Source organism: Podarcis liolepis (assembly GCF_965112155.1).
Source record: "Podarcis liolepis genome assembly, chromosome: 1".
NCBI classification, from domain to species: Eukaryota; Metazoa; Chordata; class Lepidosauria; order Squamata; family Lacertidae; genus Podarcis; species Podarcis liolepis.
In genome coordinates this window covers 35,338,459-35,363,725 of record NC_139554.1, presented here as the reverse complement: position 1 = coordinate 35,363,725, position 25,267 = coordinate 35,338,459, and the positions used below count along the sequence as shown (strand labels likewise).

The window sequence follows — 25,267 nt, the reverse complement described above, 5'->3', positions numbered from 1 at the left end:
TGTGTCTAAATCTATTTCCTCCATTAAGATGAATGGGGAAACCCTTGAGGGAACACAGAATATGTATCAAAGCATGTATGAGAAATTGCAGCAGCTGAACATGTATTTATATATTTATTTTTCTACCAGTTTCTTCAGTGTTGCACATTGCCTTTTGCAGACACAGACAGATAAGCTCAAAGACTTATAAAATGTTTGCTAATGGTGATTTTATTATTTATTTCATTTCATTTGTGAATTACTTCCCATGAAACATCCTGAAGTGATTTTTTTAAAGTAATTTAATAATAAAAAGTTAAACAATTAAAAACCTACTTAAAAACAATTTCAAGTCAACTGAGGTACAAACTGAGATGATGATGATGATGATGATGATGATGATGATGATGATTTTAAAATATCTCCAATGACTTGTTGGAAAATAAAGATCTTAAGGAGAGACCCAAGAGATAGCCAGGGCAATGGGAGACTCCAAGACCCAATTCTTATGTAATATGGAATGGGTGTCTTGATGCGATGGTATCTGCAGAAGACCCTCTCCTTCAGATTGCAGTGATTGGTTGGGTATATTAGGGGTGAGAAAATAACATGGTGGACTTCAGCTGTTTGGAGGGTTATGGTCTAGACTATCTGAAGAAACAGACAGAAACAGAACAACAACAACAACAACAACAACAACAACAACAACAACAACAACAACAACAACAACAACAACATTAACCATACATGAGAATGAGGATATTGTGTGAGATGGGCAATATAAACATTTAGGAATAGATTTTAAAACTTCGTATTGGGCACAAAACTTCAGTGTAGTACATGATTGCCACAAGTCTCTCTGGTGCTACATAACTTGCCTTGAATGAATTTATAAAAGTCAACTCCTGCATGACCAACCTTCAGGTTCTGGGGTTGGCCAAAGGGAAAGGTTGTTAGCTACTTCTCTTTGACCTTTTTCTGGCACTGTATCTCTACTGCACCGTAGGGAGGTCAAAAGTGCACTTGTTGTTAGCACCAAAGATTAAGTTTAACCAGATTCGTGGACCAATGATTGTCAAACGGCTCCATTTGCAAGACAAGTGTGTCCTTTGCCGAGCAAGGCAGATGAAAGAGATTATTTCCAGGGGTCAAATTTGTTCTTCTTCTCTGACCTCTCTCAAGATTTGCAAGAAAAGCAGTGAGAATGTTCTGTAACAAAGCAGACCTGCAAAGAAAGGAATTCTGCCTCTCACTTCTTTCTACTGTCAGTCTTCCAGCTGGTTAGGGTCTCTCTTCTCATTTCCTCCCACACCCACATACATCATAAAACCCTAGTGAAATCACATTAAAAAACTAAAAGGCCAGTGTCACACACCTACATTTTTACATGTTAAACATATTTTAGGATCTTCAAATGGTCATAACTGATCTATTTCAGCTGTGGTTCATATTTTACTTTCAAACAGTGGTGAAGAACTTGCAGCCTCATAGATGCTGCAGACTCATTGATGTTCTCCAGATCAGCCCTCTGGGACTCACTTTTCCTTCAACTGTGTGTTTGAGGGAGATCAGCTGCTCAGGGGAATAATAATAAAATAAGCCAAAGGGTGGGGCTGGGGCCTAGAGAGAGAGCATGAAGGTGGAAATGAACACGAATGGAGCTGCAATGGAGAGAGAAGGTGCAACCAATCGGTTCCTATTTGTGTTATTTGAAGGGTACATATGGAGAAATAGAAGAGGAAAGTGCACACACATACACAGAGAGATTCTGCGAAACTCAGACATGTTTCTGTCCTTGGATGTCCTTTGTCCTTTGAGACAACTTGTTTAATTGAATATTCATCCTGATTGGGTTGGAAAAAGTTTACAGGGAAGTTAGAAGATGTTGCTTAGTTATTGAGCATTCATTCTGATTTGATAGAAGGGAAACTGTATCACAGAACTGGTATCCTCCTTTCCTTATTGCAAAAAGTCTAAGGTAGAGGAATGGGTTTGTTGTGCAAGTGCGTCAAATCAACTTTAATTGGGCAATCTGAATTTGGTAGTACAGTGGTGCCTCGCAAGACAAAATTAATCCGTTCTGCGAGTATCTTCGTCTAGCGGTTTTTTCGTCTTGCGAAGCAACCCTATTAGTGACTTAGCGGATTAGCGCTATTAGCGGTTTAGCGGCTATTAAAGGCTTAGCGGCTTAGCGGCTTAGCTGCTAAAAGGCTATTAAAGGCTTAGCGGCTTAGAAAAAAGGGGGGGGAGCGGAAAAAAATCTCAAGACTCGCAAGACATTTTTGTCTTGCGAAGCAAGCCCATAGGGAAATTTGTCCTGCGAAGCGCATTGAAAAATGGAAAACGCTTTCGTCTAGCGGGTTTTCCGTCTTGCGAGGCATTCGTCTTGCGGGGCACCACTGTATGTGACTGAATCTCAGGTAAAAATAGTGACAGTTTAGAAGTGTCCTTAGGGCTGAGTAGCATGTGCTCTGTACACAATCAAAGACTAGCCGTTCACTGGCAGTCATGCCTGTTGCAAATGTTTCATGTATCTAGATGGGGATGTGTAACTATCATGTTTCCATCAAGTTCAGTAGAGGCCTCTATAATAATAATAATTTTTATTTATACCCTGCCCTCCCCAGCCAAGGCCGGGCTCAGAGCGGCTTACAAGCAATAATAAAAACAAGTTAAATGATTACAACTTAAAAACAAAATTAAAAATACAACATTAAAATATTGAAACATTAAAATATTAAAATGTAGCCTCATCGCAGGAGGAGAAGCAAAAGAAAAAAGAAAGAGAGGGAGGGAATCAAATTGGCTCCAAGCCAAAGGGCAGGCGGAACAACTCTGTCTTACAGGCCCTGCGGAAAGAAATCAGATCCTGCAGGGCCCTGGTCTCATGAGGCAGAGCGTTCCACCAGACCAGAGCCAGAGTTGAAAAGGCCCTGGCTCTGGTTGAAGCCAATCTAATTTCCTTAGGGCCCAGGACCACTAGGGTGTTGCTATTTATGGACCTTGAGGCTCTCCGTGGGGCATACTGGGAGAGGCGGTCCCGTAAGTACGAGGGTCCTAGGCCGTGAAGGGTTTTAAAGGTCAAAAGCAGCACCTTAAATCTGATCCTGTACTCCACCGGGAGCCAGTGCAGCTTGAAAAGCACTGGGTGAATATGCTCCCATGGCAGACACCCCGTGAGGAGCCTCGCTGCAGCATTCTGCACCCGCTGGAGTTTCTGGGACAGCTTCAAGGGCAGCCCCACATAGAGCGAATTACAGTAGTCAAGCCTGGAGATGACCGTCGCATGGATCACTGTGGCCAGGTCGGGGCGGGAAAGGTAAGGGACCAACTGCTTGATGCGGCGAAGGTGGAAAAATGTCGCCTTGGCTGTTGCTGTAACTTGCGCCTCCATGGAAAGAGAGGCGTCAAAGATTACACCCAAACTCTTAACGGAAGGCAATGGCACTAATTGGGCCCCCGCAAGAGAAGAGAGTTGGTCCCTCATCCCCATGCCATCCCGACCCAGCCACAGGACCTCTGTCTTCGAAGGATTTAGTTTCAATCGGCTGCCACGAAACCATCCAGCCACAGCTTCCAAGCATCTCGTCAGTGCGTTCGGGGCCGAGTTGGTGTGGCTATCCATCAGCAGATAGAGCTGAGTGTCATCAGCATATTGGTGACAACCCAGCCCAAAGCTCCGGATAATCTGGGCAAGGGGGCGCATAAAGATGTTAAAAAGCATTGGGGAGAGGATTGTGCCCTGCGCACTCCACACACCAAGGAGCGGCGTGACGACATTTCCCTCCCTAGTGCCACCCTCTGTCCCCGACCAGAGATAAAAGAGCACAGCCAGTTATGGGCTATGCCCTGTATCCCCACGTCTGCGAGGCGGTGGTCTAGAAAATCATGATCGACCATGTCAAAGGCTGCTGACAAATCTAAAAGGATCACCAGTCCTGACCTGCCTCGATCCAGCTGTCTACGGAGATTGTCTGTTAGGGCAACCAGAGCCGTCTCGGTCCCAAAACCAGGACGGAAACCGGACTGAAATGGATCTAAAGCCGATGTTTCCTCCAGAAACCTACCAAGCTGTTCAGCAACCGCTCTCTCAATTACCTTACCCAGATATGGAAGATTTGAAACTGGGCGGTAATTGGATAGGTCTAAGGGATCTAATGGGACGCAGGTGGCGCTGTGGGTAAAAGCCTCAGCGCCTAGGGCTTGCCGATCGAAAGGTCGGCGGTTCGAATCCCTGCGGCGGGGTGCGCTCCCGTCGTTCGGTCCCAGCGTCTGCCAACCTAGCAGTTCGAAAGCACCTCCGGGTGCAAGTAGATAAATAGGGACCGCTTACCAGCGGGAAGGTAAACGGCGTTTCCGTGTGCGGCTCCGGTTCGCCAGAGCAGCGATGTCACGCTGGCCACGTGACCCGGAAGTGTCTTCGGACAGCGCTGGCCCACGGCCTCTTGAGTGAGATGGGCGCACAACCCTAGAGTCTGGCAAGACTGGCCCGTACGGGCAGGGGTACCTTTACCTTTACCTTTAAGGGATCTAATGAAGTTTTCCTTAAGAGTGGACATACCACTGCTTCCTTCAGTTCCCCTGGGAATGTCCCCGTGTCAAGGGACAAATGGATAATTTCAACCAGGGGGGTCCGCGCAACATCTGGACACTCCCTAATCAGCCAAGATGGGCACGGATCAAGGAGGCAGGTGGTGGGCCTACCAACTTGGAGGAATCTATCCACATCAGCAGGGAGTATTCGATCGAAATGGTCCAACACTGGACCTGAAGTCAGTCGAGGGGCCTCCAGTTCAGTCACTGTATCTAAATTGGCAGGGAGGTCACGGCGGAGCAACAGGACTTTTTCCGCAAAAAAGCTCACAAATGCCTCACAGCTGTGGGTCGAATTTGTGCTTAAATTTGGTTGTCCTCCTAAGGACGTTATTGATCTAATTATTCTAAAAAGTTGTGCCGAGCCAGAGCTAGCGGATGCAATGGAAGCTGCAAAGTAAGATTTCTTAGCAGCTTTCATAGCCATCTCATAGGCTTTCATAAGCGTCCTATAAGATGTTCTTGAGGCTCCATCACGAGTCCGTTGCCATACTCGCTCTAGCCGTCTGAGATCCCGCTTCATTTTCTGGAGCTCCTCAGTAAACCAAGGGGCCCGGTTTCGACGGGGTCACAGAGGGCGCTTAGGTGCGATCTCATCAATGGCTGCCAAGAGCTGGTTATTCCAGTCCTCAACAAGGTCATCTAATGAGTCGCCATGAGGAGCAGGGTCCCGCAAGGCTTGTCGGAATCTATCAGGATCCATCAGTTTTCACGGACGAGCCCAAATAGGTTCGCCACCCGAGCAGGGGAGGAGCGGGAAGTCAATCTTGGCTTTCAGAGCATAGTGATCAGACCATGGCACTTCCACAGGGGGGAGCATGATCACATCTATGCCAGCCCCAAAGATCAGATCCAGCGTGTGGCCTGCTTGATGAGTGGGACCCAAAACAAACTGGGAGAGCCCTAGTGTTGCCATGGAAGTCACTAGGTCCAGAGCCTGTGAGGAGGGAGCGGCATTGGCATGGACGTTGAAGTCTCCCAAAACCAGTAGGCTTGGGAACTCCAAGGCCCAGCCTGCCACCACCTCCAGCAGGTCTGACAGGGTGGCTGCCGGTGTGCTGGGTGGTCGGTACACCAGCCAGACAGCCAAGCTCTCCTTGGTGCCCCACACGAGACCAACACATTCAATGCCGGAGATCACCGGTGATGGCAGAGCTCTGAAAGAGCAATCCTCCCGGATTAACAACGCTACTCCCCCCCCCCGACCCACAGTCTGCGATTGATGGAGGACAGAGAAACCTGGTGGTGTTATCTCATGTAGGGAGACTACTTCGCCTTCCCGTACCCAGGTCTCCGTCACTCAAGCCAGGTCAATCCCCTGTGAGACAAAAAAGTCACGTATGGTGGCGGTTTTGTTGCCTATGGACCTGGCATTGCACAGCACTAATGATGGAGGTGGGTAATCCTTGCTCTCCCTACCCTCATCCCTTGGGATGGGGCATAGATTGGAAGGGGTTCGAGGATCACTGCATCTCGAAACCCTTCGCCGATAGAGATTTCTAGCCCCACTGCCATTCCTCCCTAGCCCTTCAATAGTGGAAATCCCAGACCCCATACTAGCCTCCCCAACAGAGGGGTAACATCCCCTCAATAACAAATCATCCTTGGGCCAGGACTCCTGGGTCAAAATGGTTTGGGGAAGAGGTGGGTGGAGGTTTGATAGGGTAAGTATCCCTAGAAGATAAAACCCAACCAACCGCACCCCAAGCAGGGAGGACAGTCCCATGGTGTTTCGTTAACTGTCAGTCCCCCTCTCCCTGCTGGGTTGATTGGAGGATTGTTGGTTCTATCTGTGGCTGTGGGAGTATTAATGAAGTATGTGCTATAAAATGTGGATCACTGGCTAACAAAGAGCCAGCTTTGAATACGGAAGATCTGTCCATCCTGTCTCGCCAGGAGTACAGTAGAGAAGGTTGATCATTCTGATAAGTTTTTGGAACATTAGGCAAAGGTCCAGATGTAGATTTGGTGCTGGATATCTCTAGATTGTCAGCAACATAGAGTTCTTTAGGTGTTGTTGCCATAGAAATGTTGGAGGCGCCAAATTCCTCATCTAATTCGGTGTCATTTGAAAAGGGAACAGGGAGTTGCACTGATGTCTTTCTATGGGATAAAGAGCTGTTGGCCATCTTTAAATATTGTGCTCTAGGCTCTGTTGTCCTTGTATTTTGGGTAGAAATCTCAGTCTTTATACACATTAGCCTCTTCTTCAGGTCTTGTAATTCTAGGCTTACAGGGTTCTTTTCTTCCTTTGGGCAATTAGTGTTTCTAGTGTTGAGCTTGGTTTCCTTTATCCGCATTAGCTTTGACTCTATACAAGGGACCAATTGCCTCCTTGTTTCGTCCTTAAATACCCTCACTGGGCGGAGAGAATGGAACCACCATAGAGTATCCTTTATCTCCATGAGTCGAGATGGGAGGGCTGATGACCTAAAGGTCATAAATACACGCGTGGTGTTTCTCAAGGTAGGCAGGAGGTGGAAATTTTCTAGATCTACATTTCGGTAATGGTAATTCAGGAGCTGAGACAAGGACATAGTAATTTGTCTGCGGTTCATCCATCTATGAGTGTATCGGTGAATCTCAAGCATTATCTGGTTCGCTTGTAAGACTTGACAGGACCTCACTTCATCCATAGTTTGAGTTGGTGAGTTGTTAACAAAGTCATTTCTTATCATCCTTTTAAGCCCTTGGGCATTTAAAGGGGAGGAACTAGTATCCAATTGTTTCTCAATGTTAACTATTTTGGTGAGGATTTCATTCAGTCTTTGGAGAACCAGAACCATAGTTTCTGCAGACAACATGCAAATCTCTTGGTAGGGGAGCGTATCTGGAATCGGTTGAAAGCAGGCTCCTCTGATATCTTGTTCTAGAGGCATGGGTGGGTCAGCGTTAGGAGTGGGAGGAATCCCTCCTGCTCCTGCTCTTGCCCTCTTGGACGGATTAGCTTTTTCTGGGAGGAGGGGGGTCGTGTCATTGTCATCCTCCTTAAGGGGGGGTGAGGTTCCCCTAACATTGTTACTCAGTGTTTGTTCTATTTGCTCTGTTTTATTGGCTTCCTCAACCTGCTCTGTTTCTGAGTCAGGGAAGATGGCATTGGCTCTCTGCCGATTCTTTGTTTTAGAGGAATTTTGAGTCCCAATAATGCTCTTCTGGCTCTTTGCACCTCGTTTTCTCCTTCCAGCAGGCATTCTCAATAAGGAAGTGACAGTTGGAGGAGTGTCATGCCAATGAGGAGTGACATTTGGAAAACTAGGCCTCAAACCTTCTGGCCTAAAAGAGCAGGTTTTAGCAGGGAAAGCCACCCCTCCCCCTGAACACACTCAGAGGTGGGGATTTAAAGCACAGACCTGGAAAGAACAGGGCAAGATTTAAGTGTGGATAAGCCCTTAGATTTAAAAAGAAGGAGATGTTCCTGCCTCTCTCATGGCGCTCAACCCTTCCGGGCTGCCCTCGGAATGTAGAAAGCATTGGGATGCAATGGGAGAATCACATCTTTTAGTGCGCATCTGCATTAGTTGCACATATCAATTTCCCATGATGAATCAAAGCAACTCTCTGATTATCCTTTCACGCTTTCTATTGTTGACACCCATTATTGGCTTTCTCCTAATTCATGAAATGCGGAGCTTCTATCATAATTGTTTTCTTAGTGTGACAACACCACTGAAGATACCACCTTATCACAGGCAATCCTTTTTTTTATAATGTCTTTTTATTGAATTCTTTTGACCAAACAGAAACAAACCTAAAACATAAAAAGCATACAAAGAAAGCAAAACAGCACATACAAAAAGAAAACCAACACAAAACAAACCAACACTAATTCATAACATAACACTAATTGACTTCCCTCCATCTCGGTTTTGGACTATATAACCAAGGTTCCTTTCTGCAGTTTCATTTTACAACATCTGTACATCGCAGGCTTTATGTTACACCTACTGTGATTTTAATATTTCCTAAATTTGCTTCAATGTATGTTATAAATTTGTTCCAATCGTTAATAAACTTTATACCTTTTTGATGTCTGATTTTTTGTGTCATCTTTGCTAATTCTATATACTCAAATAATTTAATTTGCCAATCTCTAACAGTTGAGATCCCCTTCATGGATCACTGCCTTGCCGTGGCGAAGGGGCTTGAAGAACTCAGAGAAGCTATGAACTACGCCGAGCAGGGCACCCAAGATGAACAGGTCATAGTGGAGAGTTTTGACCAAACGTGATCCACCTGGAGTAGGAACCGGCAAGCCACTCCAGTATCCCTGCCAAGAAAACTCCATGGACAAAGACAACAGGCATATAAAAGTTATGACGCTGGAAGATGAGCCCCTCAGGTCGGAAGGTGTCCAACATGCTACTGGGGAAGAGCGGAGGACAAGTACAAGTAGATCCAGAGCTGATGAAGCGGCTGGGCCAAAGCCGAAAGGACGCTCAGTTGTGGATATGCATGGAAGCGAAAGGAAAGTCCAATGCTGTAAAGAAAAATATTGCATAGGAACCTGGAATGTAAGAACCATGAACCTGGGTAAGTTGGATGTGGTCAAAAATGAGATGGCAAGAATAAATATTGACATCCTGGGCATCAGTGAGCTAAAATGGACGGGAATGGGCGAATTCAGTTCGGATGACTATCATATCTACTACTGTGGGCAAGAAACCCGTAAGAGAAATGGAGTGGCCCTCATAGTCAACAAAAGAGTGGCGAAAGCTGTACTGGGATGCAGTCTCAAAAATGATAGAATGATCTCGATACGAATCCAAGGCAGACCTTTTAACATCACAGTAATCCAAGTTTATGCACCAACTACTGGTGCTGAAGAAACTGAAATTGACCAATTCTATGAAGACTTACAAGACCTTATAGACGTAACACCAAAGAAGGATGTTCTGCTCATTATAGGGGATTGGAATGCTAAAGTAGGGAATCAAGAGATAAAAGGAACAACTGGCAAGTTTGGCCTTGGAGATCAAAATGAAGCAGGGCAAAGGCTAATAGAGTTCTGTCAAGAGAACAAGCTGGTCATCACAAACACGCTTTTCCAACAACACAAGAGACGACTCTACACATGGACATCCCCAGATGGGCAACATCGAAATCAGATTGATTATATTCTCTGCAGCCAAAGATGGAGAAGCTCTATACAGTCAGCAAAAACAAGACCTGGAGCTGACTGTGGCTCAGATCATCAGCTCCTTATAGCAAAATTCAAGCTTAAACTGAAGAAAGTAGGAAAAACCACTGGACAGGTAAGATACAATCTAAACCAAATCCCTTATGAATACACAGTGGAAGTGAGGAACAGGTTTAAGGATTTAGATTTGCTGGACAGAGTGCCTGAAGAACTATGGGTGGAGGCTCGCAACATTATACAGGAGGTAGCAACTAAAACCATCCCAATGAAAAAGAAATGCAAGAAAGCAAAGTGGCTGTCCAACGAGGCCTTACAAATAGCGGGGGAGAGAAGGCAAGCAAAATGCGAGGGAGACAGTGAAAGATACAGGAAATTGAATGCAGATTTCCAAAGAATAGCAAGGAGAGACAAGAAGGCCTTCTTAAACGAGCAATGCAAAGAAATAGAGGAAAGCAACAGAATGGGAAGAACCAGAGATCTGTTCAAGAAAATCGGAAATATGAAAGGAACATTTCGTACAAAGATTACCATAATAAAGGACAAAAGTGGTAAAGATCTAACTGAAGCAGAAGACATCAAGAAGAGGTGGCAAGAATACACAGAGGAATTATACCAGAAAGATATGGATGTCTCGTACACCCCAGGTAGTGTGGTTGCTGACCTTGAGCCAGACATCCTGGAGAGTGAAGTCAAATGGGCCTTAGAAAGCACTGCAAATAACAAGGCCAGTGGAAGTGATGGTATTCCAGCTGAACTGTTTAAAATTTTAAAAGATGATGCTGTTAAGGTGCTACACTCAATATGCCAGCAAGTTTGGAAAACTCAGCAGTGGCCAGAGGATTGGAGAAGATCAGTCTACATCCCAATCCCAAAGAAAGGCAGTGCCAAAGAATGCTCCAACTACCGCACAATTGCACTCATTTCACATGCTAGCAAGGTTATGCTTAAAATTCTACAAGGAAGGCTCAAGCAGTATGTGGACCGAGAACTCCCAGAAGTGCAAGCTGGATTTAGAAGAGGCAGAGGAACCAGAGACCAAATTGCAAACATGCGCTGGATTATGGAGAAAGCTAGAGAGTTCCAGAAAGACATCTACTTCTGCTTCATTGACTATGCAAAAGCCTTTGACTGTGTTGACCACAGCAAACTATGGCAAGTTCTTAAAGAAATGGGAGTGCCTGATCACCTCATCTGTCTCCTGCGAAATCTCTATGTGGGACAAGAAGCTACAGTTAGAACTGGATATGGAACAACTGATTGGTTCCAAATTGGGAAAGGAGTACGGTAAGGCTGTATATTGTCTCCCTGCTTATTTAACTTATATGCAGAATTCATCATGCGAAAGGCTGGGCTGGATGAATCCCAAGCCGGAATTAAGATTGCCGGAAGAAATATCAACAACCTCAGATATGCAGATGACACAACCTTGATGGCAGAAAGTGAAGAGGAATTAAAGAACCTTTTATTGAGGGTGAAAGAGGAGAGCGCAAAATATGGTCTGAAGCTCAACATCAAAAAAAACGAAGATCATGGCCACTGGGCCCATCACCTCCTGGCAAATAGATGGGGAAGAAATGGAGGCAGTGAGAGATTTTACTTTCTTGGGCTCCATGATCAGTGCAGATGGTGACAGCAGTCACGAAATTAAAAGACGCCTGCTCCTTGGGAGAAAGGCGATGGCAAACCTAGACAACATCTTAAAAAGCAGAGACATCACCTTGCCAACAAAGGTCCGTATAGTAAAAGCCATGGTTTTCCCAGTAATGATGTATGGAAGTGAGAGCTGGACCATAAAGAAGGCTGATCGCCGAAGAATTGATGCTTTTGAATTATGGTGCTGGAGGAGACTCTTGAGAGTCCCATGGACTGCAAGAAGATCAAACCTCTCCATTCTGAAGGAAATCAGCCCTGAGCGCTCACTGGAAGGACAGATCGTGAAGCTGAGGCTCCAATACTTTGGCCACCTCATGAGAAGAGAAGACTCCCTGGAAAAGACCCTGATGTTGGGAAAGATGGAGGGCACAAGGAGAAGGGGACGACAGAGAATGAGATGGTTGGATGGTGTTCTTGAAGCTACTAGCATGAGTTTGATCAAACTGCGGGAGGCAGTGGAGGACAGAAGTGCCTGGCGTGCTCTGGTCCATGGGGTCACGAAGAGTCGGACACGACTAAACGACTAAACAACAACAACAGTTGAGATATTAGGGGTTTTCCAATTTTGCGCTAACAATATCCTGGCAGCTACCGTTGCGTATTGGAACAATGTTTGGTCTTCTTTCTTAATCTCTTCTCCGATCATTCCCAAGAGAAAAGCTTTGGGTTTGGGGGGGAAAGTGTATTTCAATATTTTTTTTAATTCATCATATATGAGTCCCCAAAACCTTTTCACTTCTTCACAGGTCCACCACATGTGGTGGAAATTACCCTCTTTAGTTTTGCATTTCCAGCATTTTTTGTCTTGGGTCTTATACATTTTTTCCAATTTCACAGGTGTGATGTGCCATCGGTACATCATTTTTTCCATATTTTCTTGGAGTCCAACACATGCTGTGAATTTCATACCCTTGTTCCAAAGTTTCACCCAACTGTCATACTCTAGGTTGTATCCAAGATCTATTGCCCATTTGACCATAACTTCCTTTATCTCTTCGTCCTTAGTATCCCATTCTAACAGTTGGTTATACATTTTGGATAGAAGTTTGGAATTACCGTCTAATATTTCAACCTGATATCTGGACTTTTTTTCATTCATCCCTATTTTTTTTATCTTCGTTCCATAAGGCATTAATTTGGTGAAATTGTAGCCATCCTGTTAATTTATCCTTTAACTCTTCATATGTTCTGACTTTCCATCCTTTTTCTGATCTTACCAGGAGGTCTTTGTAGGTCCATCTTTCACTTTCCATGTTTAGTTTTTTGATTGTTAAGATGTCAATTGGTGAAAGCCACCAGGGGGTGTTTCCCCCCCAATAAGTCTTTTATTTCTGTCCCATACCTCGAGCAACGATCCTCTGATGATGTGGTTAGAAAAGCCTTTATTATGCCACAGATATGCGTGCCAACCGAATCTGGTGTTAAATCCCTCTAAATCTAACAAATCTGTGTTTTTCAAGACAATCCATTCTTTGATCCAGCAAAGGCACGAGGCTTCATAGTATAATTTCAGATTCGGGACAGCGAATCCTCCTCTATCCCTTCGATCTGTGAGTAATTTGAATTTAATTCTTGCTCTTTTCCCCTGCCAAATAAATTTGGAAAGGGTTTTTTGCCAATCCTTAAAAATTGCCGTTCCTCTAATCACCGGGATATTTTGAAATAGAAACAACAGTCTCGGAAGTTGCCACCTTATCACAGGCAATCCTGAGCTGACTAAAGTAGTCTGACAAATTAGCAGATACCTCTTAACATAAAACCAGTGCTTTTTCTGGGGGGACGCAGGGGTACACATACCCCTAAACATTTTGTGAATCTAAGTTTGGCCACATTGAGGGGCAGTATTTCAATATGATTAGGAAAATGAGAGTACCCCTAAACCTTTTATTTAGAAAAAAAACACATTGCATAAAACCCTTATAAAAATTAAATAATTTTTATTTTTATTTTAAAAAAAAACCAATGATAATTTTGGATCAAAATCAATCCCTTCAACAAAGGGTAAATTAATCCACGATCCAGTTTTGTTTTGTTTTTAAGACCAAAGTGTAAAGCTCTACTTTGTGGTGATGGGATTATGTGCCTCTTCACCAAGCTGCAGATTCAACAGCCCAAAATGTAGTAGGAAAATTATTTCCATACTATAGTTTGAAAGAAATGTGCACCTATTATAGGAAGGCTGAGAAGACAAAAACTAGCTGACTTACATAGTACCAATGACATCAACAAGAAGTCTAGATGAGAAAGAAGAATCCGATAACCATGGCAGATGACATTATTTAACTTGAAACCAGTTTCCAGAAAATTGCCATAATTGCTCTGATTTAGAAAATAGTCCTGTGGTTATTTTGGTTATGACTTTAATTTATGTCTTACTTGCAGCTGTAACTGTTTGTGTAATATGTGGAACAGTTCTGTTTAAACATTACCTCAAGCTAGGTGGCCAGTCTCACCATCCATTGGGTGCCTCAGAGGATAAATTATTGGAATCTAAGCAGATTTATACCTCATGCTTATTCCCTTGGCTAATGTAAAATTTTGCAGCTGGAATAAGAGTTTTATTCCCAAAGTATAAGTGAGATGAAAAATGCTGCAAGCACTGGAAATTAAATAGGTTCAGGTGACCTTCTTCCTGAAAATGTAATTTAAACTGATGTTCTCAAACCAAGCGGAAGTTGGGTGGGACAGGATTGCAGGCTTGTGGCTAACGTCTGCCCAAAAGGGTTCAGCCATTTTGTATGTCACTGACTGTATTTCTGAGGGGCAGCTATCACCCACAGAGGGTTAATTGATTTGGAAATGCCCAACAACTCTCCTGCCGCATTTTCCCACATGGAAGTCCAACATAACTACTCAGCTTTTTACCTCAGAACTTGATCGTTCACCATATGTTTTAATTAGACTGGAATACAAAAATGCATTTTTCTTGTTGAGGGAAACACTGGAGGTGTGAAGGCCTATTGGTATTTATGACAGAACATCTTTGGGAATGTATATGAATATCCTAGATGTGAGAATATTATTATCCTTAAACAGAATCAACAGATTGTTTTACAGGAAAACAAAAAGTAGTCAAATGTCTATGAGTAAGGCTGAAATCGTAACCATACTTACTTGAGAGCAAACCCCACAGAATTCAAGATAGGGATGACACCGGTCCCTACCATAGAAAAATGAGATTATTCTGTTTGGGGGGGGGGAGTGTTCCCTGTCCCATTTGGACTTCAAATGGGATGCCTTTTGTCCTGTATTTGAGTTCATGACCAACTGGATAGCTCAGTTAGTTAGAGCGTGGTGCTAATAACAGCAAGGTCACACATTCAAACCCCATATGTGACAGCTGCATATTCTTGCATCACAGGTGGTTGGACTAGAATCAGGCCCTCCAGCTGTTTTGGGACTACAGTTCCCATCATCCCTGACCACTGCTCCTGTTAGCTAGGGAATGATGGGAGTTGTAGTCCCAAAACAGCTGGAGGGTCAAGTTTGGCCATGCCTGGACTAGATGATCCTCAGGGTCCCAACTGTACAATTCTATAATTCCTTCTCCTCCACACTGCATGGGCAGAGAGTGGGTCCGGTGGAGAATTTGCATGGGCAGGGCAGAGGGTGGGTCCAGTTCATTGGTTGGTATCGCCCGCCCACCTCCCTTCCCCTCACTCCTGTCAATATCCTCGCTGCTACTGCATTAGCCTCCCCATCCCCAGGAGCCACCCCTCCCTTGATAATTCAAGAAAGTTTCCAAATCTATTTGACTGCCAAAAGTGATGCAAATGAATGATGTTTCCATAGGTGTCCTCTTCATGTGTTTCTACATTGGGCGCAAGACCAACCATAACAAGCCAAAGCTGGTTATAGTGGTGGTGAGCAGGGTGGAGCCCTTACAAAGAATGGCATCCTAGAGAAGTAGGAATGATAATCTGTTGCAGCAAAAATAGTCTTAGTCTTAGGCTAAGGGTCATATGGCGCCTTAAAGTTTAAGAGCATCATCAGCAAAAGTTAAACATATTGGCAGCCCTTTGATTCCAATGGCAAAACTGAAATTCAAGGCTGGCCTGACATATTTTGCTGCCTGGCAAAAAACAGCAAAGGGCACACGCGCCTTTCCCTGCTCTTCAGCTAGAGGGAGAATGCTCCCCTCGGTGACGTCTGCCTCCCACCTTTGCTGATATCTTTTTGGCACCAGGTAAAAACTTACCTTTTTCCTCATTTTGATAAATGATGGTGATATTATATGTTGTTAGCATTCCACTGAATCTTTTTTACTGTTGTTATGGGGAGCAGAGGGTTGCTTTGTGGTTTTTTAATGACTCACACGTGCTTTTATGTGAAAGTATCTTTGTTTATGGACGCGGGTGGCGCTGTGGGTTAAACCACAGAGCCTAGGACTTGCCGATCAGAAGGTCGGCGGTTCGAATCCCCGCGATGGGGTGAGCTCCCGTTGCTTGGTCCCTGCTCCTGCCAACCTAGCAGTTTGAAAGCACATCAAAGTGCAAGTAGATAAATAGGTACCGCTCCGGCAGGAAGGTAAATAGCGTTTCCATGTGCTGTTCTGGTTCGCCAGAAGCAGGTTTGTCATGCTGGCCACACGGGAGGGAGCTGTACGCCGGCTCCCTCGGCCAATAAAGTGAGATGAGCGCCGCAACCCCAGAGTTGGTCACCTAATGGTCAGGGGTCCCTTTACCTTTACTATCTTTGTTTATATTATAATGTATTTTAATGTATGCTTATGTAAATATATTTCTCATAGGCTATGACCAGAGCTGGTTCTTTTCTTTTCTTTTTTCTGTTTTGTTCTCTTCTGTTCTTTAGGCTATTAGCATATATTTTTATGTTCTTTTGCCACATGTAATTCCCCAAATTATAGATGGTTTAATGGTTTACTACACCAAAACATTTTTAGCTGGTTTTCTCAGGACTGTAAAGTAAGCAAGACAATGTCAAGTCAAAGAACCAGACTTCTTCTGACTCCTGAATAGAGTCCAAGGAAGGAAGAGTCAAGAACAACTAAGCAAAGAAGTGTTGATACATCTATCTGAGGCTTCATACTAAGTAAATCACTCTTCATGACCTCTTTGTAAATATCAACTGGGGCATCACAAAGGTAGCATGCACCACATACAGTAAAGATGCTTGGGACCACCTTATTCATTGATTCACAGTATTTCAAGATTCTTAGGATACTTGCCTATGACCTAGGAAGCTGGGATCTAGAAGGCACATAGCTCAAGGCTTTTGAGTTCCAAACAAGTCTGAGATACATTTGGATATATCTCCCTCAAAACAGCGACCATGGAGTATACACCCCAAAATAAATAAAGTATGATTAAAGTGATTATGCTGCTTTATGTGCACATCAGATGCGACACAAAGTTTAGCTAATAGTTCAGGTCTGTAATGGAAGGTGGGGCTGTGTGCAAGTTCTGTGACCTCTTGACATTTTTAAGGCAGCTTTGGAGATACCAGACAAGTAGCTTAAACTCCACATACTTCCAGGATATGCATGCCCTCAATCATTTCCTAATCTAGTCCCTGCAAGGACTGAATAATAGCCATTTCACTATATATTCTATCAGTTTATTCATATGCATTTTATATGCTATATCGATTATATCTGATTCCAGGCCACTGTTTTTATCTCCACAGTTGAGACTATCTTTCTATAAATTTACTCCATTGTTCATAGGGTTTAAAAAAGCTATTTTTGAAATGTAAGTTTAATGGCATCGCCCTGGGTCATCACTTTTAGTAAATGAGATGCTGGTGCTGGAAGACTAGGGGGAAAAATTGCTTCCTGGAGTTTCTTCCCTACTCCCCCCCATCCCCTGATGAAAGCAAAGATAGACTGCAAGTCGGAGACCTCACAATAAGGCACCCTGTGTAATTCCACCCAATTACATAGAAAGGAACAATCCAAGCTTCGTGCAGGCAATAAATCCTATATACCAATTATCCAATTGTCACTCCTTATGTAGACAAAACAGCACCATTCACGTACAAGGAAGGGAGAGGTGTTAGCAGGTCCACAGTGAAGTTTGCAGAAGTACAAAACACTTTTAGGGGGAGGGTGTGCTAAGGAGGGGAAATCCCCCCAAATAGCCCAATCAGGAATGAGTGTGCTTGCTGGATGCAGAATGCTGACTGGCTGTTAGAGGATGTGCGGAGAAAACTGTCAAATTTGTGGGGAGAAGCATTGGCCCTCCTCCTGGTGCCATTTCCTGCTGAAAACCCCCTCAAGCTGGTATCTGTCTCTAAAAGCGCCATATACTGCGCATGGGAATAGTTGAGGGCAAAGAGTTGTTTCAGGGAGGAAACAGTGCAGGGAGGAGAGTGGGGGGAAGTATGCTCACAGAAAGGTAACTCTGTGTGCGTGTGTGTGTCTAAATAAGTGAACAAGCCAACAGCAAAAGGGTTTGCATGGTTTATTTAAACAAGTTGACTTCCTCATTCCACAGTAACAAAGTTGTAATTTAAATTTTTTTGTAACTGCTTGCAAGATTGTGTGTTGAACCATGATAAATTACTAAAAACAAACAGATCATTTATTTTATTTTTTTGCAGTGGTACTAATTGCTTTGTAAAGTTAGCTATCTGTATACCTAAATGGTCAGCATTTCAGACAAAGAAAGGAAACTAAGGTCACAGTCCTACACTGTTTCTAGGAGTCCGTCCATTCCACTCAATAGGATTTGCTCCAGAGTAATTGCACTGAGGGTTGCGCTGTGAATTATATTCATGGGCTGGTACTAATGGCCGCTGTGCTGAGGCAGTAGCTTGGAGGAACCGGCTTAAAAATCCAAATGCCACTGCAAAGGTTTATTCATATCTGGTACAAGAATTTGAGTCTGCCAGTGGAAGGACAGCTATCTTTAATGCTAATGCTACCCTTGACCCTGAGCTTTGAGAGGGCCTTTTTAGCCCCAAATAAGCTTTTAGACCCAAAGAAGTTTCATATGAAATATGCCAGCCACAACCCAGGCGAATTTTGCATTGGATGGACAAATCCCCCGTATTGTCTAGGCTATTTGGAGCTGATTCCTTTCCCATAATTAAGATTCTGCAATTTAAATCAATCCATAGGATTAGGCGTTAAAATTTAGTAACGTATTCAGCTGTAAATAATCACACACCTTGGCTAAGAATATAGCAATGGAATCTGATATATATTTGTAAATTCTAGGTGCTAGTAACATATACTACATTGGAGAAGTCTATGGGGATTTGGGAAGTCTATAGCAAATTACCCCAGGACTTAGTGAAACATTTGGTTTTATTTGACACTTTAATCAATGGCCTGTAGGAAAGAGAATATACAGAATGTTAATTCAGAATAAACAATTGTTAAGGCACTTATTAGGAATGCAATTTGCTATGGGAATAAAATGTTTATAACAAATTTCTCTTTAGTAATTAATGGATGGTATTTGAGAAAGAGTCTAGTGAGATACAAGTGAAACAGTTCCAACAAACCGTATCCCCAGCTAAGGTTTTAGGCCATCACTCCCCACAGGCAGGGCATTCCACTCATCCCTCCAGATCTTTTGTGGTTGGGCCCAGATCTCCTGTCCTTTCCTTCTTTATCCCCCCCCCCACCACCTCCTTTTTACTGGGTGACCTTCAAATTGCAGCACTGGCAAGATCCAAACCACACAACCATTTTCATTCCCCAGAGGCATCTATACATAAAAGTTAGCATGCATATTTTATGCAATTTTTTTTGTCTTGAGCCAGTGCCCCATGAACCTAGCAATGCCTCTGTCCCTCTTTTGCACCCCATGTTCCATCCCTCTGCCCAACTGTCCCTATAAATTCTGTAGCTACTGAGCCTGCTCTTTTCGACCTCCTAGGCTTGTTTTTTGTTGTTGTTGTACTTCTGTAACTCTCAAGCTTTCTTGAGCACAGTGACACTTCACACTTCTCAATGGTCCTTTGGGCTGCAATCCTTTCCGCACCTTGCTATTAAAAGGGATTATGACTGGGCAGAAATCACGTTCAAGTCAATGGAGATAAAATCAGCTTAAATTCAAGTAAACTGCCTAGTAGATCAGATAGTCTATTCAGAATGAAGCCCCACTGAGTTCAAATCGACTTATGTGAATGTGAAACCTACATTAATCTAAGCACACTTTGACATTAGAAATGTGTCTTTTGTGTATTCTCAGCAGCATTAATTATAAAATGCTTACATAATTATTCGGCTCAAAAGCAATGTAAACTTCACATATGAAAAATGTTCTTTAGAGTACTAGCAGGGCCCAAAACAGCTTCAGAGATGGATCCATATCCTACAGCCCATTCGCTACATTTCACAAATCAGGTACATAAATATAGACCAATGTCCAATGATGGCTGATATGCCTGTAGAATGTTGCATACATGAGATGCATCCTCACCATTCAATGCTATGTACCATGTCTGGAACATTTGATGACATGGGGCTGTTGCCAGTGCAGTACTGCTGCTTTGACCACTTCCACTCTTGCAGTGCTTAGAAAGCCAATCTCACCACCACTTTGCTGGCTAGAGAAGGCCATAGACAAGCAAATAACTAATTAGCATATTAAATGGTTATAGGATGACAGTAAATTTCTCAGTAGGTGATTGCACTACTGGGATTGTCATGCATAACCAGTCTGCAGTACAGCAGGACATATGGCTAATGTAATTCCTACATATTGCCTTTTCCCAAGGGGTGATCTCTACACCTCTGCAGACAAACAATGTGAATTATTTATCTAAACTCTGCTTACGCCTAATTTAAACCCACAAAGAGAATGAAAAGGTTCAGTCCTGTCCCTTTAAAAGCCCATAATTAAATACTGGTGATATTGTAGAGCTCCTTAACTGAAGTGGCCATTGTTAAAGCAGAAATAATAATATATAATCTTATATTCTATTTCTGAAGTTCAGGAAAAAGTGCCCATCATTATCCACAACATCTACACGTAAGAGGAAGGTATCTGCAGACTCAAGAGAACCTAAGATATACACAAGTATGAAACAAGCATACTTGGTGTGGGGGGGAGTCTGAAAACAGCCCCATAAGAACTTAATGGCCTGGAATGTTCCATGATCCAGGATGGGGGAGACTGAGAGCTGGGTGGGGGGAATTCAGTGGTTGGAAAGGGCAGAAAGAGGGTGTCATGACCCCAGAGTCCAGCAGGAATAAAAAGGTAATCAGAGGCTGCCAACTTTCCAGCTAAGTAGCCAGCCTATGGCTGGAGATCAGGAGACAAGTGAGGCTGCAGAACATCAGCCACCTACAAAAAAACCTCTCCTTTATCTGTAGGGCCAGACCCTTGAACTCCATGGGCATTTCTGCCTGAGGAACCAAATGCCTCCCCCAGGACATCACCTGTCCAGTGACACAGGGCACACACACCAGGCAGGGAATGGAAGAGGAGTGCCAATCTTCAGGCCAGAGGTTTGGTCATCTAGAACTAGTCACAAGGGGGTGGAGACTGAAAGAGGCTGTCTGAGAGCAGGAGCTCTCAGGCTTCCTCAGCTCTCAACTTTTATTGAAACAAGTTGCTCACTTGGAGCTATCCGTGGTCCTGCAACTTGCTGGCTGGCTTGCTTCCTTCTCCATGGGATATGGCATTGGATGAGAAGGAGGAACACACAGAAGGGTTCTGTTTGTTTGTTTTTTAAGGGAATATTGAATGAATCACCTCATTGCCTCAATAGATTACTTTCTGGTTCACATTAAGAAACCCTTTTAAAATGTTCCCAGATATTGAAGTGGGAGATGCCTCACCTCCTACCTTTCTCCAAAGAGACCCCAAAAAGGTAGCAGCAAAGCCAAGAATTCTGCTGTTTATAACCTGGTTCTTATTTCAAAGCATGTTAACCCCTACCCTGATTATTTAGAATTTATTTATTTATTTATCAAGATATCTGTATATTGCAATTTCATTAAAAAAACAAACAAAAGCAGTTTGCACCAATTAAAACACAATAAGGACAATACAAAAAAATAAAACAGATTACCAGCTGACTATTATGGAACATGTTGAAAAACAAAATCTGTACAAACCAGTGGTGGCAAAGCAAATTCTTCAGCAAACACTTGAAAGTCAATACAGGAGGTACCAGCTGAATCTCAGTTTCAGGCTGAAGGCTCCGTTTCATGTTGATGCTGAGTGAGCCTCACTAACTCTGGGGACAACCAACCAAGTATCTACAGCTGATATCAGTGATTGAGCCGGTATATAAGGGATCAGAAAGCACAAAGCAAACACAGTTCCTACTCCTTACTGTATGTTTGAAGTGGCTGTGACTCAGAGATTGCAGTGTGCTTTACATTGCAAAATGCTGGCCAGGCTTTGAGCTGCTTTTAACAATCCTGCAGTGTCGTCCAGTGGTATTAGACTGTACGCTAATGAAGGGCTGGTCTGAAGTTGAGAGAGTGCAACAGCCCAGTTACTTTTATCCACAGCTTGCTGACAGAGTAGCACCCCACAACCCTTTAATGTATTTCACTGATATACCACAATTGCAGGTCAGAGGTGATGTAAGAAAGCAGCACACAGGAGCCTCGCAATGTTGTTTACTGTTAATATTGCAGTTCAAAGGTGAGGATGAGGCAAGTTTGGATTCCCAGTTAAAAGTCCTCCATATCTCTCAAGCTGAAGCAAATGTCAATGTACTTAAGTTCCTCTCAAGTCAGATCAAGCAATCAACTGCAGGCAGAAGCCACATGATCCAGTGACTTGCATGCAGACTGGCTGCACTTTTATATGTGATCAATGAAAATACTAACAATACCATGAACTAAGACTCACATCAGAGCAGGAACTTCCATCTTTGAGACTAGCTTGTTTTTCAGTCCCCTTACACAGGCTCAGATAACACAAATCCCAGGGCTGCACTGCAACATTTTGTTGGAGGGACCCATTTGTTATATTATAAACTGCACAGTAGCAGCAGCAGCATCTGCACATTTTATATTAACATTCCGCCAAAGCCTTATTGCTTCAAGGAAAATTCAGGAGTCACAGTTTATCCCGCTCCCTGAGTGTAGCACCTCTCTTTCTCTTTGCATTTTGCCACTGCAGAAACTTTATAGAGCAGCAATTCAAACAACAATAGTATCCACATTTAAGGACTGGAGAGTGATTAATTTACATCCTCCTTCCCCCACCAGACCCTCTTCAGTCACTACTGCTTTCTTTTTTTAAAAAAAACAAACATATCTGAAGGACTGCAGGTTCCCCATCCCTGGCTTGATGGAACAGCATTTTACCATATAGGCCTTAACCAAAATCATTCAACACCTGGATCTTTGACTGCATTCCATGCAAAATCTGTCCTCCCCCCACCCCTGATAATGATATTTTGTTCTGTGCAGCAAAAAGCAGATGAAGAAGAGAAAAAGATTTGTATGCATATAGAGAGAAGTTCCATTCCAAGGGTAAAGAGGTAGATTGATGAGGTTCTTCATTTATCACTTCTGTTGCAAAGACGAAAATGTGTTCCTCCAAGAGAAGCCAATTGCAATATTTAGGAGAAGGTAATTAATTTCAAGAACCCAATTCTGTTTGAGCCTCTCTTTCTTTTTCTTTTTTAAAAGTCTAGTTTCAATCAGATCGCCATTTGTATTTATTGAAGTATGCGAGAATTATGAACCCATTAAGAGGAACTTATAAATCAGTCATATCATTTATACAGTGCTGTATATTTCTAGATATTTTTGGGGCAGGTGGGCACTTTAGTTGTGGAGAGAGAAACTGGTTCCAAACACCCATTTGCAACTTGATAGGTGTTATGTAAAAAGCTCCTCTAGGGGGATTTGGTACCCAGTTGCCCAGGTTGGTTTCATCCTCAAACTCCTTGGCTCCTTGGTTTCGTTCTACAGATGGCTGCGAAAATTGGGAGGCTTTGAGAAGTGTAGGGAGGAAGCAGTCCTTGGCCTACACCAGCTGCCCTCATTATAAGGAAACAAACTTGTCCTCAGTGACTGGAAGGGGCCAGACACTCCAGATAAATGATAATGCCTGGCTCTGCACCTAATCTTTTTGTTATTTGCCAGCACAAGCACACAACTCTATTTAGCCCTCTTTTCCAATGAGCACTGCCTCCACTGGTAACCTAACTGCATTCCTCAAGAACAGGATCCTCCACCAATGTTTTGCACCTAGCTATCTTGCCAAATACAATTTGGATCAGGAATGCTTTGCTTGATGGGCCCACAACCCTCACCTTGGATCTCCCTAAGACGGCCCTCTTTGCTCTGTGGCAGGACACATGTATAATCATATCTCACGCTATTTAGCATGTCCACTCGGATAGGGCAAACCCCTCCCTCCTTCAGCACCTGACCAACCCTAGTTCATTGTTTTGTCTCAGGTTTGTCCTCCACTCAGGATCACAAGTTTTTAAACTTCTGTCCTCAAGGACCAATCCTTTCCTACTCTACTTGAATACCTGGTCTTGTTGCCATGTTTGTTGTTTTTCCTTGAATTTATCAGGAACTTTAAAGGGACATGAAGCCATATGTTGTCCTTCAAAGCTATCTGGAAAGAGGTGCAGGATATACATGAAACAAACAAACAAACATTGGAGAAGCATATTGGGAGGGTTCAAAGGAACTCAGGTTGCCCCTCGGAATTCTTTAGTTTTATGTTAGGATAGAGAACCATCTGCAAATATTGAAAGGTAGGTTGTGGTTTACATCCAAAGTCTCGTCCTTAATCTCTTCAAGGCTTGCACTAAATGGTCGTGACCTCAGACTCCTAAGTCACTGCAAAATTCAGGAAACACACTCATTCTTTACTGCTCAGAACAGGAAACTGTTCACATTTCAATCTTTCAACTTCCCTCTATCGCCTCCATTTGCCTATTCAACTTTGCTGTCTTTTCTGCCCTTCTGTGGTCCAAACCCATGCTATTTTCAGTCAAGCTTTCCCTGATGCACCTGCACCTCCTTGGCAGCCTGCCATATCCCTAGCACCATTCACCATTTCTTATATGGCAACAGTAAGATTCCCCACCCCTGACTCTCTTTGTCAAGGAAACAAGCCAAGCGTCAGTGGTTGGTCCAGGCAAAGTGGACTTGTGAAACTTGCATATGTCATACTTGAAATAACCATGTTGTTATTCTGTAATCATTGTGTCCGGGTGATTCAAACTCTTTAATGCCATTTTGATGTTTATAACAATAAAAACACGTTTCTTGCATTTTGTTGAGACATAGCATGGACCATTTTATATTTTAATGCCATATTGGTGTTTGTAGTGACAAGCAACTTTCTTTTGAACCCCGATTGGGACTCAGTGGTTCCTCCTAATTCCTCCAAGTATAATGCACCTTCTGTGTGATGCACTATGATACTGGTCCAAAGATCTTGAATATCACACCTCTGTGGTTACATGCATGCTTGGTGGAGTGTATGGACAGGGAGAAATGTGTGCCCTTTCAATGTTGTTGGATCACAGCTCCCATCATTCCCAGCCAGCATAGTAATTGATTAGGAGATAATGGGATTTGAGTGCAGCAACATCTGGAGGGTCTAAACACAACACTCCAGCTCCTCAGCATAGTGCTGGAAAGGGGAAATGGTTTGATCATTGTGCCTATAAAAAGCCACAGAAGAAACTGAGCGAAGGTAATTGTGGGTTTAGACAGCACAACATGGGAATTTCTGCTCTCCATTAGCAGCTGAACCAAGGTGGGGAGAGGTGTGCAGATTTGTAACCAACAAACAACATCGCCAAGTTAAAGTTTAGTTTCAGATCAGCCCTAAGCCCTACAGCTAGAGTAAGAAAAGAATAAATCAGTTTCCTGATGCTTCTTAGCTTGGGGTCCAGAGACTCCTAGGCACATGGAAAGAGACTGCAATGGACCAGTGGTAGCTCTTTGGAACTGAAGTTGCTCATACTCAAAGGCTGAGCAGCAAGTCAGAC

General features: G+C 43.4%; 1 protein-coding gene across 2 annotated transcripts; it reads right to left on the bottom strand.

The window, feature by feature from the left end:
- Window positions 1-2,566: 2,566 nt before the first annotated feature.
- On the bottom strand, window positions 2,567-8,009 carry LOC310709400 (uncharacterized protein). Of its 2 annotated transcripts, none has more exons than XR_014527492.1 (2): window positions 4,499-8,009; window positions 2,567-4,124 (listed from the first exon to the last, which is right to left on the bottom strand). XR_014527492.1 is itself a non-coding variant. In XM_083509030.1 (2 exons), exon 2 carries the CDS (start codon window positions 3,701-3,703, stop codon window positions 2,777-2,779), a length of 927 nt encoding a protein of 308 aa, XP_083365156.1. In that variant the 5' UTR covers window positions 3,704-4,124; window positions 4,499-6,981; the 3' UTR covers window positions 2,567-2,776. The 2 variants fall into 2 exon arrangements, 1 of the variants encoding a protein (XP_083365156.1); XM_083509030.1 differs by having other exon boundaries at window positions 4,499-6,981.
- Window positions 8,010-25,267: the final 17,258 nt, after the last annotated feature.